The 18,050-nt window shown below is 44.4% G+C and overlaps 2 protein-coding genes across 3 annotated transcripts; both read left to right on the top strand.

Moving 5' to 3' along the window:
- Positions 1-2,065: 2,065 nt before the first annotated feature.
- myct1a (myc target 1a) lies at positions 2,066-4,868 on the top strand. The gene is made up of 2 exons (XM_064991279.1): positions 2,066-2,565; positions 3,735-4,868. Exons 1-2 carry the CDS (start codon positions 2,511-2,513, stop codon positions 4,283-4,285), a joined length of 606 nt encoding a protein of 201 aa, XP_064847351.1. The 5' UTR covers positions 2,066-2,510; the 3' UTR covers positions 4,286-4,868.
- Positions 4,869-5,964: 1,096 nt separating this feature from the next.
- On the top strand, positions 5,965-15,021 carry serac1 (serine active site containing 1). 2 transcript variants are annotated; one of them, XM_064991277.1, is made up of 18 exons: positions 5,965-6,043; positions 6,644-6,744; positions 6,912-6,948; positions 7,081-7,223; positions 7,975-8,064; positions 8,648-8,680; positions 8,884-9,015; positions 9,115-9,236; positions 9,346-9,474; positions 9,557-9,670; positions 9,906-10,068; positions 10,538-10,688; positions 12,613-12,754; positions 12,957-13,057; positions 13,166-13,263; positions 13,348-13,530; positions 13,695-13,838; positions 13,999-15,021. In XM_064991277.1, the coding sequence occupies exons 2-18, from the start codon at positions 6,651-6,653 to the stop codon at positions 14,133-14,135; spliced, it is 2,013 nt and encodes a 670-aa protein (XP_064847349.1). In that variant the 5' UTR covers positions 5,965-6,043; positions 6,644-6,650; the 3' UTR covers positions 14,136-15,021. The 2 variants fall into 2 exon arrangements, with proteins under 2 accessions (XP_064847349.1, XP_064847350.1); XM_064991278.1 differs by lacking the exon at positions 8,648-8,680.
- Positions 15,022-18,050: the final 3,029 nt, after the last annotated feature.

Genomic DNA, 18,050 nt, shown 5'->3' with positions numbered 1-18,050 from the left:
GCGGGCTGACTTGGTCGCCAGCTGGACGGTGTTTCCTCGGACACATTGGTGTGGCTGGCAGTGCAAAAAATAACAAATACAAAAATGACTGGTTGTGTTCATAAAAAGTAATTAATTTCTACCGTTTAAATGAGGCCTTCATTATTAAGCCCATGAAGACTATTTGTACTGTGTGCACTCAATCGACCTTTCCAATCATCAGCCCCCACCGCTGTGAAGGTCACACAGAGCTCCAGCTTGGCTTCTTGAACTAGTTAGGAACTTGTTTTTCATCTCATATCTCATCTTGTCCATTTATGACAAATAAAAAGTGTTTTTGTTTAAAACCTATGAATTATTTTAGATTGGCTATAAATCGTAACCGCTGTCTTCTGCTGCGCTACAATGTAGGTGCTGTGACATAGGGTTCAGCCAGGAGTTGATGGACAGTTGGAAGAGCTAATGAAATGGTAAAAGGGACATCTCAGCTTCACGTGGTTTCAGATTTCACTTCCTATGTCACACAGGCGCAAAACATTATACTACTATGTACGTAGGAATCAGGGCTATCACTCAACGCATGCATTTCGATATACGGTGTCCACAGATCGATGTATAAGCAAAAATGTCAACCAAAACCGGTACCAGAACCCACGAAATCACCTAAACTGGGGACTTTACATTTAAGATTAATATGCCCAGTGTTCCAGGCCTCTGGAGAGGTTGTGAATTTATTTTGTCTTCTAGACATCAAGGGCTGATGGTTTCACAAACCAAGGTTATAAACCTGTCATTGTATGTACAGAACAGTAGACTACTTTGATTCTAAAGAGAGGTTGCATTGCTCTATTTCCTGTGTAGAATTTCCTCATAAAATCCCTGATCAAGCCCACACCCTACAACTATCCATCACACGTCCAAACACTGTTAAACAATGCTAATCAGTACTGGTACTACACTTTAGTAGAACATAAATAAACACATTCTTTTAAAGAATACGTCCTACACCTGTATGTGGACAGACAAGCCCTGTGGTTTTGCAACCCCTGTGTGATTGAACAAAACACAATGCCTCTGAATACCATCTGACAGGGTATAGTAGGCGTTTGCTGGTTCCTTTGGACGGGTTTGAGGCAGGGCAACAATGAGAGGAAGTCCCTGCGAGACCCAGCCCTCCCCTACCAGTGGAGAGGGAGGGGAAAGGGGGGGGGGGCCCACAGGACCAGGATGGACCAGGAGGTTCCCTGCTATACTAAGGGCTGCATTCCAATAAAAAATGTGCTTCCTTTCCTCTGACCACCTTAGCGGATCTGAATGGATTAGATAGTCAAAGCAATATGCTGATAGCTCCCCCACCTAGCCTTCTAGGAGGGATAGGCAGGGTCATAGTATTTCTTTCACCTATCCAGTGCTCTTAGATTGGAGGGAGAAAATCACAAAGGGCAGAGTGAAAGGAACAAGGGAGGGACCGAGTGTTGTGTTGAGCTGTGGCCCTGGTTCTCTATCTTATCAGAGCCTAGTGTTTCCACTGGACCTCTACAACTGACACAGGCCTGGACGGCCCATGCAGACACCACTGACCTGGCAGACACTGTGGAAAGACTGAGGTTACAGTATTGACAAAGGGTCTGGAAAACCAGAGCCTGTACGCTCAGATATAAAAATAGTTGTTTTGCAGCACATAGAAACACTATTTATGTCATAACCGTTTTGTCTATTGAGTTTCATCAACACCATTCGGGGGTTTCGGCTCCAGCTTCAGACCCGAGGTTGTAATTGGTAGTGTTGCGCTTGAAGAAACTGTCGCCTGTGGTTGCAGAGTTGGACTGGAGAAAAGGAGAAAAACTGCAATGTTTATCATTTTGGGAAAAATGTAATCCGAGATGGTAGCTGACTGTTCCATTACAAAAGCAGGGACATGGAGATTGAGGGGGGGCTGGTTTAGGACTTGAAGGGGTGAATTTGTTTCTTCTCATTAATCAAACTTAAGGAAATGATGGGACAGGAAGTGATTACGGCAGCCCCGCTCCCGCCCCTCCAGGAGGAACTCTGTCCAGGACAGATAAGAGAGCCCCATTCCTAATTTTACGCAGAATAGCAGGAAATGTGACAGTGAAGTTTTCCGCTTCCACAAACAAGAGAGCAGCCAGCCCAGTTTTGGAGGGAATCCTGTGTGGCTGAGTTCCTCTGGGCTGACCTCCCTCACTCTGAGAGAGAGAGAGAGAGAGAGAGAGAGAGAGAGAGGAGAGAGAGAGAGAGAGAGAGAGGGAGAGAGAGAGAGAGAGAGAGAGAGAGAGAGGGAAAGCGACGCAAAGTGAGAAAGTGAAGGAAGAAAGAAAAGAATCAGGGAAAGGGAAGGAGGGAGAGAGAAGGAAGGGATAGAGAGGGACAGACAGAGAGTGAGTGATAGAAGAGGAAGAGTGAAGGAGGGATAGGCAGGAGGAAGAAAGAGAGAGACGTGAGGAAGCCAAGGAGAGCTACTGGATGCATAACATTCTCTCCTCTTCTTCTCTGACAGTGCAGAGAAAGTTATGGCCGAAAACAACACCAATCTCTTTCTGGAAATACTTCAGTCATTTGATGTTGGTGAGTTTTTTCAACTCTCTCTCTCAATTAAATTTCAATTTAAGGGGATGTATTGGCATGGGAAACATATGTTTACCTCGCCAAAAAGCAAGTGAAATAGATAATAAACAGAAGTGAAATAAACAATAAAAAATGAACAGTAAACATTACACTCACAAAAGTTCCAAAAGAATAAAGACATTTCAAATGTCATATTATGTCTCTCACTCTCTCAGCTGCTACTCTGTTCCTCTGTTGTGGTTTCTCTGTTGGCACTTCTCTGTTTTCACTGGAATGTATAGGTTTAATGATGATGAGAGTACTTGAATATTTTGTCAGGAAAAGAAAACATGCATTCAAAGCTGCAATTATCGGACCTGACATACTAGTATTTAGACGCAAGGCAAGAACAGACCCATAAAATCGGCAATATTGCAAAGCTTCCTCTTAGCTAGTGTTTTTTCCTCCTTCCTCCCAAATGTCATTTCCAGATGACTTCTTGTCTGCTTTTCCCTTTTCCAACAGAGGACAATGAAAAACTATGTAGAGGTAGCAGAGTACTTTCACACTTCATAAGACTGAACTGTATCCAAAGGCAATGGATTTGTTTAGCTGGCAGTGGTCCACTGGGATTTGTCCTCTGTTCCTTTCTCTCTTTTTAGAGAGACACATATGGTGACCATAGCGTCTCAGGGAGCAAGTCAAAGACAACAAAATGTTGATCTGTATTTTGTGGGAAGGAGATGTAATCAGTTTTGTGTCTCTGGAGGACTTGGTCTCATAGTCACCATAGAGGAAGGACTGTGATTATTTGGTTGTGGTGTGCCATTTTAGCAGAGTTCTATAAGTTCATCATCACAACAGCGTTGTTGATTTTAGGATAGTGACTTGTTGTGGGCTTGGCAGTACAGATCTGGGCTGGTTCCAAATTGAAATCGTTCCCTCCACAGATTATAAACCACTTAACTTTTACTATTACTTGACTTTACAGTTTTAGTTTTTTAGTGTGGCAAATATATATTGTTTTACATGCATGAAGGTATCTATTGAATGTCTATTGATGATGCTAGATGATAATGAGTTTTGAACAGGCCTTTTCATATATCTCTTTGGTGTCCAAAAACTCTTACTCTGTGTCTCCCTCAAACCAAGATATAACAAATGACCCCTTCCCTCTCTCTTCTTCCCAGTCTCCCTGATCATAGCTTTCTGTGTGTCCATTGCGGTGGGAATCCTATTGGGGGTGCTGGTCTATGTTGTCCTGACCTGGATGTCCCGTCGCAGGGCAGGCTCGGGCAGTATCACCCGCCGGCCACCTCGCCCGTCCCGCAACTCCCCGCGCACCCGGCCTGGCTTCAATCGCAACAGCAGCTACGACCGGCGGAGCAACAACAGCCTGGTTAGCGCTGCCTTCAGCTTCCACCGCCAGGCCTCCTCTCCAGACCAGGCTGACCCTTTGGGTCGCAAACCCAGCTTCAGGGCGTCCACCTTTCACCCACTCCTCCAGTGCAGCCAGATCGCCCGGGAAGCTGAGGAGGGGAGCCAGACCACGTTGCCTCGCACTCCAACCCTGACCACTTCAGCAGGGTCAGCCCACCAAACCGCAGCCCAGGCTGCTGCCACTCCACCCAGGCCCGAGTTGTTCTGGAGCAGTAGTAGTCTGAGGGGGTTCCATGCCACACAGACACCACCTCCTGCTTATGAGAGCATTATAAGGGCCTACCAGGAGACCTGCACCTGAGGAGGGGATGGATGTGTCCAGCCTGATAGTGGACTGACTAAGCCCAGGGTTGTCAATGGGATTTTAGAACAACTGGATATGTTTGACTTGAGGGGAAAATAAATAGCCCTAATGCTAATATATGTTTCTATGTGTGTGTGTGTGTGTGTGTGTGTGTGTGTGTGTGTGTGTGTGTGTGTGTGTGTGTGTGTGTGTGTTTGTGTGTGTGTGTGTCCCTGGTGAGCAAGAAAGAGATGTTTATTTTCAGATGAGACAGAGTATTTGTTGTACATGTGTGAATGTGTGTGTGAATGTGTGTGTGTCTAATGAGATCTATAAGATTGAGAACTCATGTTGATTTCCATCATGTACCAACCCAATCCACCCATGTAACTGGACTACTTTCTATTTGTGAGTTTGGACATGCAAAACTATATCGATAAACAATGTTTGCATGACCCAATGAGGGTTCCTCTCCAAGGTAATCTGCAAAATGTGTGTATGATTGTCATGGATCTGATTTATAAAATGGTCACTGTTTTGGTTGGAATTTACTGGACACAGATCATAACTTAACACAATAAAATGCTGAAAGAAATGGTAAGGGGCTGTGTTCTGAGTATGAAACGTAATATCATCTGGACCAGAAACGTGTTATTTATGCCCTTATTTGGTGCCACTGCTATCCAGTGTCCAGTCTATAGGCTACACTTTTCTGGTGGGCAAACTGAAAAATCTCTCACTGACTCCCTCTCACTGTTTCCTGAGGAAGGAATTATTTCACAGGGCTGAAATGTAAGAGGTCGGGGCTTTAGGTGCCCAGTTATACAATGGCCAAAGAGACAGTCTACCACAGAAAAAGCATGATTACATTTCTTCAGCCCCATCCCTCATTCATTTACTAAAAAAGTGGTGGGGTAGTGGCTTTATTGATATTTGAATCCCAGATTGCCCATTTAAAGTGTAGGCCGTCATTGTAAATAAGAATTTGTTCTTCACTGACTTGCTTAGTTAAGTAAAGGTTCAATTCAAAGAAGAAAAAACACTTAAATTAGTGGATATTGACCAGCCACAGTAGGTTGGTGGCACAGTCATTGCTGAGAACAGGCTGGGCTCGTGGTAATGACTGGAGCAGAATCAGTGGAAAGTATCAAATACATCAAACACATCATGGTTTCCATGGTTTCCAGGTGTTTGATGCGATTCCATTTGTTCCATTCCAACCATTATTATGAGCTGTCCTCCCCTCAGCAGCCTCCACTGTGACAGACCAGCAGAAGAATATTTAAGTTTAGGCATAGGAGTCCAAATAAATGGGTGACTTCCAGAGTGGCGACGGGATCAATAAACCCATCAACTTCGGGACACACACACACACGGGACTTGAATGATGCAATTCAAGTTACACTTTTAAATAACAAAACTAGCATTACATTAAAATGAACAAATTCCCCCTGTCATTTTACGAAATATAAACCTCAGAAACAGTTTAACACTGCATTTGGGAGGTATTTAATATTTTACATGCGTCAAGTTTGCACGTGTCATACAATTAGGCACTCTCTTCATTATTTTGTTTAATCGTGTTTAATGAGCATTACGGTAGTTGGAGATCTGGAAAGAAATGTTTTATGCTTTGAGGTACTACGGTAATTGACGTTTGTTACATGAGACTGGCGCAGTTTCATTTTTTCACAACACAGCTGACAGGTTGGGGTTGTTGGAGAGGAAGCTCTCTATTAGCCCTTCAAAATACAGAAATTAAATCTTCGAAATAAGGTAAATTTGTATCATGTCAAGCAAACTACACCCATCACTTCAAGCCTGGTTACAAGTCTTACAATCTCACGTTTGTCTGTTACGCTACGTTAGCTAACTTCAGCTGTATAATTAACGTTACATTTTCCCAAGTTTTTTAGCTAGCTGGCTAGTTACTGTAGGTACACGTGACCCAAGTTGATCCGATCGCTCAATCATATCACAGACTGGATGTTTGTCTAATCAAAGAACTACCCATCGGCAAAATAAATGGTTGCTCTTTCTAATGGGAACGTTGCATTGGCTGGCTAGCAAGCTAACGTTAGCTAGTTTCATGTTAAAGTTACCTACCAGAGCCAGGCACCTTGACTTATCTATGATAGTATAGCTAGCTAACTAGACAACGGTAGCTTGCTGGCTAACCTGCCATGTATCTTGCGTCATGAGGCTATCACAACATCTAAACTGAAACTATGAATACATACAACAATGTAACTTTCACATACATTGATAATAAGGCTATTCAGGGTACTGTAGTTTAGTTTCTCTCAGCCATTTGCGGTAATAGTGCTGAAGTTATGTTTACTGGCTCTTTTGATGTCTCTGGGTGAATGTGTGTAGATAGAGGATGTCTGTGGCTGCACTCCGTCTGATACGCTGCAGGAGGCTGAGCAGCACCTCTGGCCCTGGTGTGAAGAAGGTGCTGCCGTGGAGGGACATCAGTATGTTATGGGACTGTGCTGTCCCCCTTCACAATCCACACTCCATAAGGAAATATGATCACTTATCAAATAGCTGATACACCCACATAATGTGTAATCATCTGGAATTTTTTAATATCCTTAGTTATTAAAAAAAACAACATATTTTTCTTATGTTTTGATTTCAGGGAAAATTGCAAAGATGACCGGAGCTGTCATATTGGGGTAGGTGAAGATAACCACTTCACCTATAAACACTCAGCCATACTAAGTTATTTTAGTTTGGGTTCATTGGGTATGGAGACCTATCTGCTCTAACTACTGTATATCTTGTATATGGCTTCATTCCTCTCTCAGGGGTTGCATGTTTATCACATACGAGATGGTTTCCTTGAACAAGGCGGTACGCATCGACACGCAGGCCATTCAACAGGAAAAGCTCAAGTCCTACATCTACCTGTCAGCCACGCCCTCTAAAGAGCAGGAGAACCTTGGCACAGGTACATTATGTAATTTACCTCACCTTTGCTTTGTGACAAGGCATCGTTATATGCTCTGATAAAAATAGTTATCAGTACATACATGATATTCCACATAGGGAATGCTGGGACTGCTTTTTCTCTCCTCTATCTGGTTTACAACCCAAAATGGAGGGGTTTTTGGAACACATTTGAATTTAAATCAAATTAATTTATATAGCCCTTCTTACATCAACTGATACCTCAACGTGATGTACAGAAATCCCCAAGACTTCCTCAATAGTCTACCCAACAAAAGGCCCACATGTGGTGCATGTTGTCACAGAAAATATTTTGGCTGAGTTTTCATTTATGAGGAGTTGTTGATGGGGTTTCTGCCAGGTCCAGGTGTCCAGCGACGACTGTCTTCCTTCCTCCCTCCCTCTGCTCTCCCTCCTGGGTACTGTAGCTCAGCCTGTCTGGTCCCTGCTCTCACTTCCACTGGTCAAGGCTGCTGTGAATGAAAACAGACCGTCCAGCCAAGACTGATAGGAAACGGTTGAGAGAAGCAGTAAACAGAAGCAAGCAACGACTGTCATTTTATAACCAGATTTACAGACTAAGAGCCTATTGTTTGGTCAATTTTACTAGACATGTACAGGTAGATCAACCAGAGGTCCAGCCTGGAGCAGTATACATTTATAGCTTGGTACATAGTTAATTTGAGGTGTTAAAATACTGTGTTATAACATGTTAATTATTGATCGTAACCAAACCCATGTATCTGTTTCAGGGCTCACATATAAGGCCAGGAGAGAACTTCATAAAGCAGCAAGGAGGTTTCTGGAAGTTTCCTCAAGGATTCTTCTGAGGCCTCTGGATGGTGAGAAAGATCCACTGAAAGTAGTTTCCTCCTACACAGCACTAAATTCACAACTGCAGTATTGTTTTTGTAATTTTTAATTTTTTTACGAAAGCTACAGCTGCATTTAGAAACCTACACACAATACTTTAGTTGTTGTATCACATGAATTTCAACTTCCTATTCTGCTAGTACTGGAAAGCACAAGTCTGTGTTGTGATAGAAACATAAGAGTTCATCCTCCAAGCCTCGGGTAAAGCTCAGTTGGAGTATTTCAGACACACACGGATGGACGTCAGTAGGTTTGTTATTGAGACGTGTTAACTTCAGGAAACACCTGCCCTTCACTTCCTGGGTTTGAATGAAAGCTTTAGTGTGTGTCTTCATTCATGTACTTTTGTGTGTATTCTTATTCTTGAGTCATCATCAGTCACAGGTGTGGACTGAACCCCCCCCCCCCCCCCTCCTTAATGCTTTATAATGTTACAGACATTATGTAATTCAATTGTACAATGGGGATTGTACTACAGATTCTGTGTAGATTGTACATTCAAAACGGTTCTAACATTAACCTTTTCTGACCTTACTGTTTGACACTTGATAGCTGCCCCGGCTGCCCGGCCTATGATAACAGCAGGTCTGCAGTCTCATTGCTGTAGTAGAATAATGATTGATGGTATTAGGTGGTAGATTGTCTTTGTTTGTACTGTAGATGATATTGGACCCTTGATAGTTTAGGTGTAGTTCTTAAATGTATTTCAAATTAAATATATTATGTAAGAAATGCTTGTAAAAATATCCATATTTTCATCACAAAAGTCTAAATTGTAACTGTGTCAGAGCACCTGAGTCATATGGATGCGGACCCCCATGAGGTGGCGCTGTGGGTCCTGTTGAAGAGGGCTTGTTCAGCCAATAGGACCAGCAGGCTGTCAGCTGTACAGGAGCTGGCGCAGAACCACCACTGGCATGGTGAGACATCACCACTTTCAACCTGTAAATGTGAAATGTGTGCTAGTGAACGGTGATAGTGTTTGATAGGGATTGGTCCGTTACCCCTGTCCATCACAGACTACCAGTACCAGACAGCTGCGCAGGCTATAGACCAGAGGACGGCATTGGGTCTGGCCCGCACCTCTCAAGTGGACCAACGCTTCTTCCTGACCCCGCCTGTCCTGCCTTGGGTGGAAGATGTAGGTATCTGTCACCGATGGGGATTAAAATGATTGTGTATCAAATCAAATTTTATGAATGTTCTGTGTATGTTTTAATGTGAGTGTGTTTGTTTGGCCCTCTGCTTAGAGGTTGTCTGTAGAAGACGGTCTGAGGCAGCTGCTGGCATCTCTCCCCCAGTCTGAGGTGGACCAGTGTGTCCAGTACTTCACCTCACTGGCCCTGAGGGAGAGTACCCAGTCCCTGGCTGCACAGAGGGTAAGAGATGCTCATACACATATTTAGACATATACTCACTCACACACAATGTTAGGTAGATAACTGGATCTCTCTGTTTTAGGGGGGTCTGTGGTGTTTTGGTGGGAATGGACTGCCCTATGCCCAAAGCCTCACTTCTGTCCCCTCTGAGAAGGTTGAGTCCTTCTGTCTACAGGCTCTAGTGCAGCACTCCAAGGTTATGTAACATTTTGCTTTAACCACCTGTAACTCAAGCATACATTTTGTCAAGGGACTTTTGAAAAACATTGTTAGCCTTTATTGTCTAGATACATGAACATCTTTTTCATCATACCTTGTAACTCACCATAACAGACCCTCAAGGTTTTCATATCATAGGATAGTCGTTGACACTATGAGGGGATATTAAGAGCATATAAATGCATTCTAACACCTGTATGTCTGTTCTCCAGGTCCAGAGTCACTGCGACCACATCGTGGCCAACGGGGGCCTGCAGCTCCTTCAGAGGGTCTACCAGCTCCGCAGAGACTCCCCGAAGATCCAGAGAAACATTGTACGCATCATCGGCAACCTGGCTCTCAACGACAGCGTGCACCAAGCCATAGTACAGTCAGGTGGGTGCTAGCTCTCCCCTTAGTGTGTCAGGTGGGTGCTAGTTATCCTCTGTGTGTCAGGTGAGTGCGAGTTATCCTCTCAGTGTGTCAGGCGGGTGCTAGCTCTCTGCTCAGTGTTAGGTGGGTTGAGCCTTCTGCTCAGTGTGTCAGGCGGGTGCTAGCTCTCCGCTCAGTGTGTCAGGCAGGTGCTAGCTCTCTGCTCAGTGTGTCAGGCGGGTGCTAGCTCTCCGCTCAGTGTGTCAGGCAGGTGCTAGCTCTCTGCTCAGTGTGTCAGGCGGGTGCTAGCTCTCCGCTCAGTGTGTCAGGCGGGTGCTAGCTCTCTGCTCAGTGTGTCAGGTGGGTGCTAGCTCTCCGCTCAGTGTGTCAGGCGGGTGCTAGCTCTCCGCTCAGTGTGTCAGGCGGGAGTACTGGCTATCGGATTTTGTTCTGTTACTAGTTCCAAAATATGTGATGTTCTGTTACCTTGCAGGTTGGGTGCCAGTGCTAGCAGAGATGATGCAGTCTCCACACATCATACAGGCGTCCCATGCTGCTCGGGCTTTGGCCAACCTGGACAGGGAGACGGTCAAGGAGAAGTACCAGGATGGAGTCTACGTGTTACATCCCCAGTGCCGAACCAGGTACACATCATTCATCATGACTAAGAATGTTTCCATCGACAGTTTTTATGTGAGTAAAGTCATACCGCATAAAAACAAATGAAAGACACGACAGCTATGATGGAAACAGGAAGTTTCGGTACAATTTTATGAATGCAGACAAATCATTTGTTTGTTCAACATGGTAGGATCTTTTTGTGTCTGTAAAATGTATTATGCAAGAAATTAAGGTGAAAACAACTTTATGCTCAAATATTGATATAATAACCATCATATCAAAGTAAACTTGGCATCAAGCATAATACACTATATATACAAAAGTATGTGTGTGGATTCGGCTATTTCAGCCACACTCGTTGCTGACAGGTGTATAAAATCGAGCACACAGCCATGCAATCATTGTCAGTAGAATGGCCTTACTGAAGAGCTCAGTGACTTTCAACGTGGCACCATCATAGGATGCCACCTTTCCAACAGGTCAGTTCATCACATTTCTGCCCTGCAAGAGCTGCCCCGGTCAACTGTAAGTGCTGTTATTGTGAAGTGGAAACATCTAGGAGCAACAACGGCTCAGCCGCGAAGTGGTAGGCCACACAAGGTTCACAGACCGTTGAGTGCTGAAGTACACTGCACGTAAAAAAATTGTCTGTCCTCAGGTTGCAACACTCACTACCGTGTTCCAAACTGCTTCTGGAAGCAACGTCAGCACAATACCTTTTCGTCTGTAGCTTCATTTCCATAGCCAAGCATCCGCACACAAGACTAAGATAACCATGCTCAATTCCAAGTGTAGTCTGGAGTGGTGTAATGTTCGCCGCCATTGGACTCTGGAGCAGTGGAAACACGTTCTCTGGAGCGATGAATCATGTTTCACCATCTGGCAGTTTTACGGATAAATCTGTATTTGGCGGATACCAGGAGAACGCTACCTGCCCCACTGCATAGTGCCAACTGTACAGTTTGGTGGAAGAGGAATAATGGTCTGGAGCTGTTTTTCATGGTTCGGGCTCGGCCCCTTAGTTCCAGTGAAGGGAAATCTTAATGCTACAGCATACAATGACATTCTAGACGATTCTGTGCTTCCGACAATGTGCCAACAGTTTGGGGAAGGCCCTTTCCTGTTTTTGCATGACAATGCTCCTGTGCACAAAGTGAGGTCTGTACAGAAATGTTTTGTCGAGATGGATGTGGAAGACCTTTTTTTTTGTATAAAAAAAAAAATGTAAACCCCTTTTTCTCCCCAATTTTGTTGTATCCAATTGGTAGTTACAGTCTTGTCTCATCGCTGCAACTCCTGTATGGACTCGGGAGAGGCGAAGGTCGAGAGCTGTGCGTCCTCTGAAACCCAACCAAGCCGCACTGCTTCTTGACACAATGCCCACTTAACCTGGAAGCCAGCCGCACCAATGTGTTGGAGGAAACATTGTACACCTGGCGACCATGTCAGCATGCACTGCGCCCGGCCTGCCACAAGGAGTCGCTAGAGCACAATGAGACAAGGAAATTACGGCCGGCCAAACCCTCTCCTAAACCCGGACGACGCTGGGCCAATTGTGCACCGCCCCATGGGTCTCCCAGTCGCGGCCGGCTGTGACACAACTTGTGATCGAACACGGGTCTGTAGTGACGCCTCAAGCACTGTGATGCTGGGCCTTAGACCGCTGTGCTAGTCGGGAGGTCACACGCACTGATTTTTATCTACAAGAAGAGACTCCCCACTGGTGGGAAGATTTGCAAATCAAATTTTATTTGTCACATGCACCAAATTCAACAGGTGTAGTAGCCGTTACAGTGAAATGCTTACTTACATTTTCTTTATGCAGATTCTAGATTATTTGCATTAAACTGTCACCAATTGGATGGAAATCTAGCTACTGTCAAAGAATTCAAGGTACCATATTCACACAACCACTCCCTATTTGTTTTTTATGCATTCTGTCTCCAGCCAGCCAATCAAAGCGGATGTTCTCTTTGTTCACGGGCTCCTGGGGGCGGCCTTTAAGACGTGGCGGCAGAAGGACTGTGACCCTACAGAGGAGGAGAAGGCAGCGGGTGTCAGCGAGGACTACACAGAGTGCTGGCCCAAGGTAAACCTGGTAGAGGGTGGGTTATTACGTGTCACTGTAATACTCATGACTTTACCACCAGATGGGAGAATATGTTGGCTTTGCTGATCTAGTCACCTTAGCCAATGTAGAATGTATGTTTGAGTCATATGATGCCAAATCTGCTCACCAACGTCCTCTCTCCCTTTTTGACTGGTTCTTTCTCACCCCTCCCATTGGTCAGTCGTGGTTGGCTGCAGACTGCCCCAACCTGAGGGTTCTCTCTGTGGAGTATGACACTCACCTAAGTGACTGGAGAGCCAAGTGTCCTGTTGAAAACCAGAGGTGTGTGTCTCCTCTTTCCTCTACTTCCTTAGTGTGACCATATTACTGTATCATTCAGACATTCTTGGTGACAACTCCACTGATACTGTTGTATGCCTGTGCCCTTAGGATGTCTCTGGCCTATAGGAGTCGGGAGCTGCTGAAGAAGCTAAAGTCTGCAGGAGTAGGAGACAGGCCTGTGGTCTGGGTTTCACATAGCATGGGAGGTAAGCTATCTTTCACTATTTAGCAAAAAATGGACAATGGACAAAAACCTGTTAAGTTTTGAATTCTCTATCATTTCCTATCAGGTTTGCTGGTGAAGAAGATGCTGCTAGATGCGTCGAAGGACCCAGACATGAAAGGCCTGATAAAGAACACCAAGGGTGTCATGTTCTACAGTGTGCCCCACCATGGCACCTTCATGGCAGAGTACTCTGTCAACGTCAGATACCTCCTCTTCCCCTCCGTAGAGGTCCGGGAGCTCTGCAGAGGTATGGACAGAAGTAATTTGGGATTATTCTGGAGGTCAGGTTAGAGAGAACGATTCTTAACAGCAGTTTTAGACAGTAATAACCTCCCATTTCATCTGTGTTACAGATAACAAACATACTACTGTTTATGGTGTTATTGCATCATTGTCCATACGTATTCCCAGACTCTCCAGCGCTGCGTGACCTGAATGTCAACTTCCTGAACATGGCCAAGGACAGTGAGTTCAATGTGCTGAGCTTTGCAGAGACGATGCCCACCACCATCGGCCCCATGATCAAGATACTGGTGGTGCCAACGCAGTCAGCAGGTAGGCCACTGTTATTTAATGCATTCTGTAGAACGTAGCCACAGGAGACCCATATCTAAAATGTATCTATGAATTCAGGTTTTTTCTTTCAATTCAAATTCTTGAACTTTTGAACTTCTTCCATGTGTATCTCTTAACTCTGAGACTACTCCGGTTTCAGATCTGGGCATTGGGGACCTGGTCCAGGTGGATGTGGATCACCTCAATATCTGCAAGCCTGAGAAGAAAGACTCGTTCCTCTACAAGCGCAGCCTACAGTTCATCCAGGATGCACTGAAGGGCTACACCAGCCACTGACATGTCAACAGCCGTTTTGATGCTTGAATTGGAAGACTAAGGAGTACTGGCGCACAGAACTGTCTCTCTTTGTTGCACATTTAAAGAAATGTGTTTACAAAAAAATATACATTTTATGTATGTATGAAGGATTTATGAAAACATATGAATTGGGTTTATTATAGAAAATGGTGCTCCACTTGTTCTCCAGCTAGATATCACCTAGCACTTATGAAGCAGATAAGTTTTATTTAAAAATGATCTCGACCATGTTTACAGGTAGTTTAAAGCTGTAAAAAATACAGTATATTGACTTTTCTAGTTCTTCTTCCCCTTTGTCCTTGATCCTGGTCAAGTAGACATTTTAACATTTCATGTGTACTGCACTTACTGTACTTTAACCAACAGACACTGTACTACCCTGCAACTCATTAATTGATTACACGGTATGAATTCGGGGCTTGAGTGGTGTGCTTAAGGTCGACTTATTTTATTTCATTTTAGTTAACTTAAGAGCTGTAAGTGTGTGTGTATGTATGTATGTATGTATGTGTGTGTATATATATATGTATATATATACAAACTTAAAGCATTGCCTTGTTACTGTATGTACCATACTGTATTATTTCCTCAAGCCTTACCTCAGATACACATGAAATATTTTTAAGACTGGTTGATATGTATATTTTGTTTGAACTGGAACCTGGCCACGTGATGCTCACTAACTCCATTGTATTGCTAATTAAGACTTAACTTGTATTTATCAATGTAACAAGAAGTCATGCATATGGCTCATTTACATTTGAACTTTGACAGACATGTCCATGTCAAATCAACTATGTGCAAAATAAAAAGCAGCAATGGTAAGAGAATACATGTTATGCCATTGATGGCAGGTTTTGAACAATTGATTTGAATCATAAGCTTTGAACTTTCACTCCACCTAACCCAGTGGTTCCCAAACTTTTTATAGTCCCGTACCCCTTCAAACATTCAACCTCCAGCTGCGTACCCAGTCTAGCATCAGGGTCAGCACACTCTCAAATGTTGTTTTTTGCCATCATTGTAAGCCTGCCACACACACTACCTTTATTAAACATAAGAATGAGTGTGAGTTTGTCACAACCTGGCTCGTGGGAAGCGACAAAGAGCCCTTATAGGACCAGGGCACAAATAATAATATAATAATCAATAATTTTGCTCTTTAATTAGCCATCTTACATTACTTTATTTGTTCATCGGAAATTATGAATAACTCATCACAAGTTAATAACTCTGCAATGTTTAGTTGTATTGGAGAGAGTCACAGTCTTAAATCAGTTTCCATGCTAGTGAAGGCTGAGAATACACTCACGGGTACGTGGTCGCAAAGGGCATCAGTGTCTTAACAGCGCGTTTTACCAAAGCAGGATACTCTGAGCGCAGCCCAATCCAGAAACCTGGCAGTGGCTTCTGATAAAATTAAATTTTCATAGAACTGCTTGTTGCAATTTCGATGAGGCTCTCTTGTTCAGATATCGGTAAGTGGACTGGAGGCAGGGCATGAAAGGGATAACGAACCCAGTTGTTTGTGTCATCCGTTTCGGGAAAGTACTTATCGCGCTATATCACGTTTGACATTGTCCGTAAGCTTGAGTTCATTTGCACACAAAAAAATCATACAATGATGGAAAGACCTGTGTGTTGTCCTTGTTAATGCAGACAGAAAAGAGCTCCAACTTCTTAACCATAACCTCAATTTTGTCCCGCACAGTGAATATAGTTGGGCAGTCCCTGTAATCCTAGATTCAGGCGAGAAAAAACATCACCCAGATAGGCCAGTCGTGTGAAAAATCATGCAAGTGGTCAGACAAGTGAAAATGAAGGTCAGTAAAGAAAACTTGGGTAAGCTCGTCTCTTAATTTAAAAAAAAACGTGTCCATACTTTCCCCCTTGATAACTAGCGCACTTCTTTCTGTATGTTGTAAAAGCGTTCATGGTTGCTGCCCATATCATTGCATAGTGCAGAACATACATGAGAGTTCAGGGGCCTTGCTTTAATAACAAAGTTTACCATTTTCACAGTAGTGTCCAAAACGTCTTTCATGCTGTCAGGCAGCAAAAAGCCTCTCGATAGATGCTGCAGTGACCCAAGTGGCGTCGGGAGCTACTGCTTGTACGCGTGTCATCACTCCACTATGTCTCCTTGTCATGGCTTTTGCACCATCAGTACAGATACCAACACATCAACCACCAAAGTCCATTTGATGTCACAAAGCTGTCCAGTACTTTAAAAATATAATATCCTGTTGTCCTGGTTTGCAGAAGAGGATGTCTTCCTTAATTGACCTCCAATAAACGAAACGGACATATACCAGGAGCTGTGCCAGGCCCAACAGACGGCCCAACATGTCTGTTGACTCATCCAGCTGTAACGAATAGAATTCACTGGCTTGTAGGTGAAGCAGTAATTGTTTCAAAACATCTGCATGTCACTGATGCGTCGTGAAACAGTTAAAATCCCCAGCTACAATGAATGCAGCCTCAGGATATATGGATTCAAGTTTGCAAAGAAATAAAGTTCGTTCAGAGCCATCGATGTGTCTGCTTGGGGGGGAATATATACGGCTGTGATTATAATCGAAGAGAATTCCCTTGGTAGATAATGCGGTCGACATTTGATTGTGAGGAATTCTAAATCAGGTGAACAGAAGGACTTGAGTTCCTGTATGTTGTTGTGACCACACCACGTCTGCCCCGCTCTCCTTTCGGAAAAGCTGACCACGACTCCATTTTGTTGATCCCTGCCTACAGACAGAAACTAAAACAAGAAGCTCCCGCGCTGAGGTCTGTTCAACGCTGGTCCGACCAAACTGATTCCACACTGCAAGACTGCTTCCATCACGTGGACTGGGATATGTTTCGTATTGCATCAAACAACAACATTGACGAATACGCTGATTCGGTGAGCGAGTTCATTAGAACGTGCATTGAAGATGTCGTTCCCATAGCAACGATTAAAACATTCCCAAACCAGAAACCGTGGATTGATGGCAGCATTCGCGTGAAATTGAAAGTGCGAACCACTGCTTTTAATCAGGGCAAGGTGACCGGAAACATGACCGAATACAAACAGTGTAGCTATTCCCTCCGCAAGGCATTCAAACAAGCTAAGCGTCAGTATAGAGACAATGTAGAATCTCAATTCAACGGCTCAGACACAAGAGGTATGTGGCAGGGTCTACAGTCAATCACGGATTACAAAAAGAAAACCAGCCCTGTCACGGACCAGGATGTCTTGCTCCCAGGCAGACTAAATAACTTTTTTGCCCGCTTTGAGGACAATACAGTGCCACTGACACGGCCCGCATCCAAAACATGCAGACTCTCCTTCACTGCAGCCAACGTGAGGAAAACATTTAAATGTGTTAACCCTCGCAGGGCTGCAGGCCCAGACGGCATCCCCAGCCGCGCCATCAGAGCATGCGCAGACCAGCTGGCTGCTGTGTTTACGGACATATTCAATCAATCCCTATCCCAGTCTGTTGTTCCCACATGCTTCAAGAGGGCCACCATTGTTCCTGTTCCCAAGAAAGCTAAGGTAACTGAGCTAAACGACTACCGCCCGTAGCACTCACTTCCGTCATCATGAAGTGCTTTGAGAGACTAGTCAAGGACCATATCACCTCCACCCTACCTGACACCCTAGACCCACTCCAATTTGCTTACCGCCCAAATAGGTCCACAGACGATGCAATCTCAACCACACTGCCCTAACCCATCTGGGCAAGAGGAATACCTATGTGAGAATGCTGTTCATCGACTACAGCTCGGCATTTAACACCATAGTGCCCTCCGAGCTCGTCATCAAGCTCGAGACCCTGGGTCTCGACCCCGCCCTGTGCAACTGGGTACTGGACTTCCTGACTGGCCGCCCCCAGGTGGTGAGGGTAGGCA

This window comes from Oncorhynchus masou, chromosome 16 (genome assembly GCF_036934945.1).
Source record: "Oncorhynchus masou masou isolate Uvic2021 chromosome 16, UVic_Omas_1.1, whole genome shotgun sequence".
Taxonomy (NCBI): Eukaryota; Metazoa; Chordata; class Actinopteri; order Salmoniformes; family Salmonidae; genus Oncorhynchus; species Oncorhynchus masou.
Note: the sequence above shows the minus strand (reverse complement) of the source record. Positions and strands in the feature narration are given on the sequence as shown.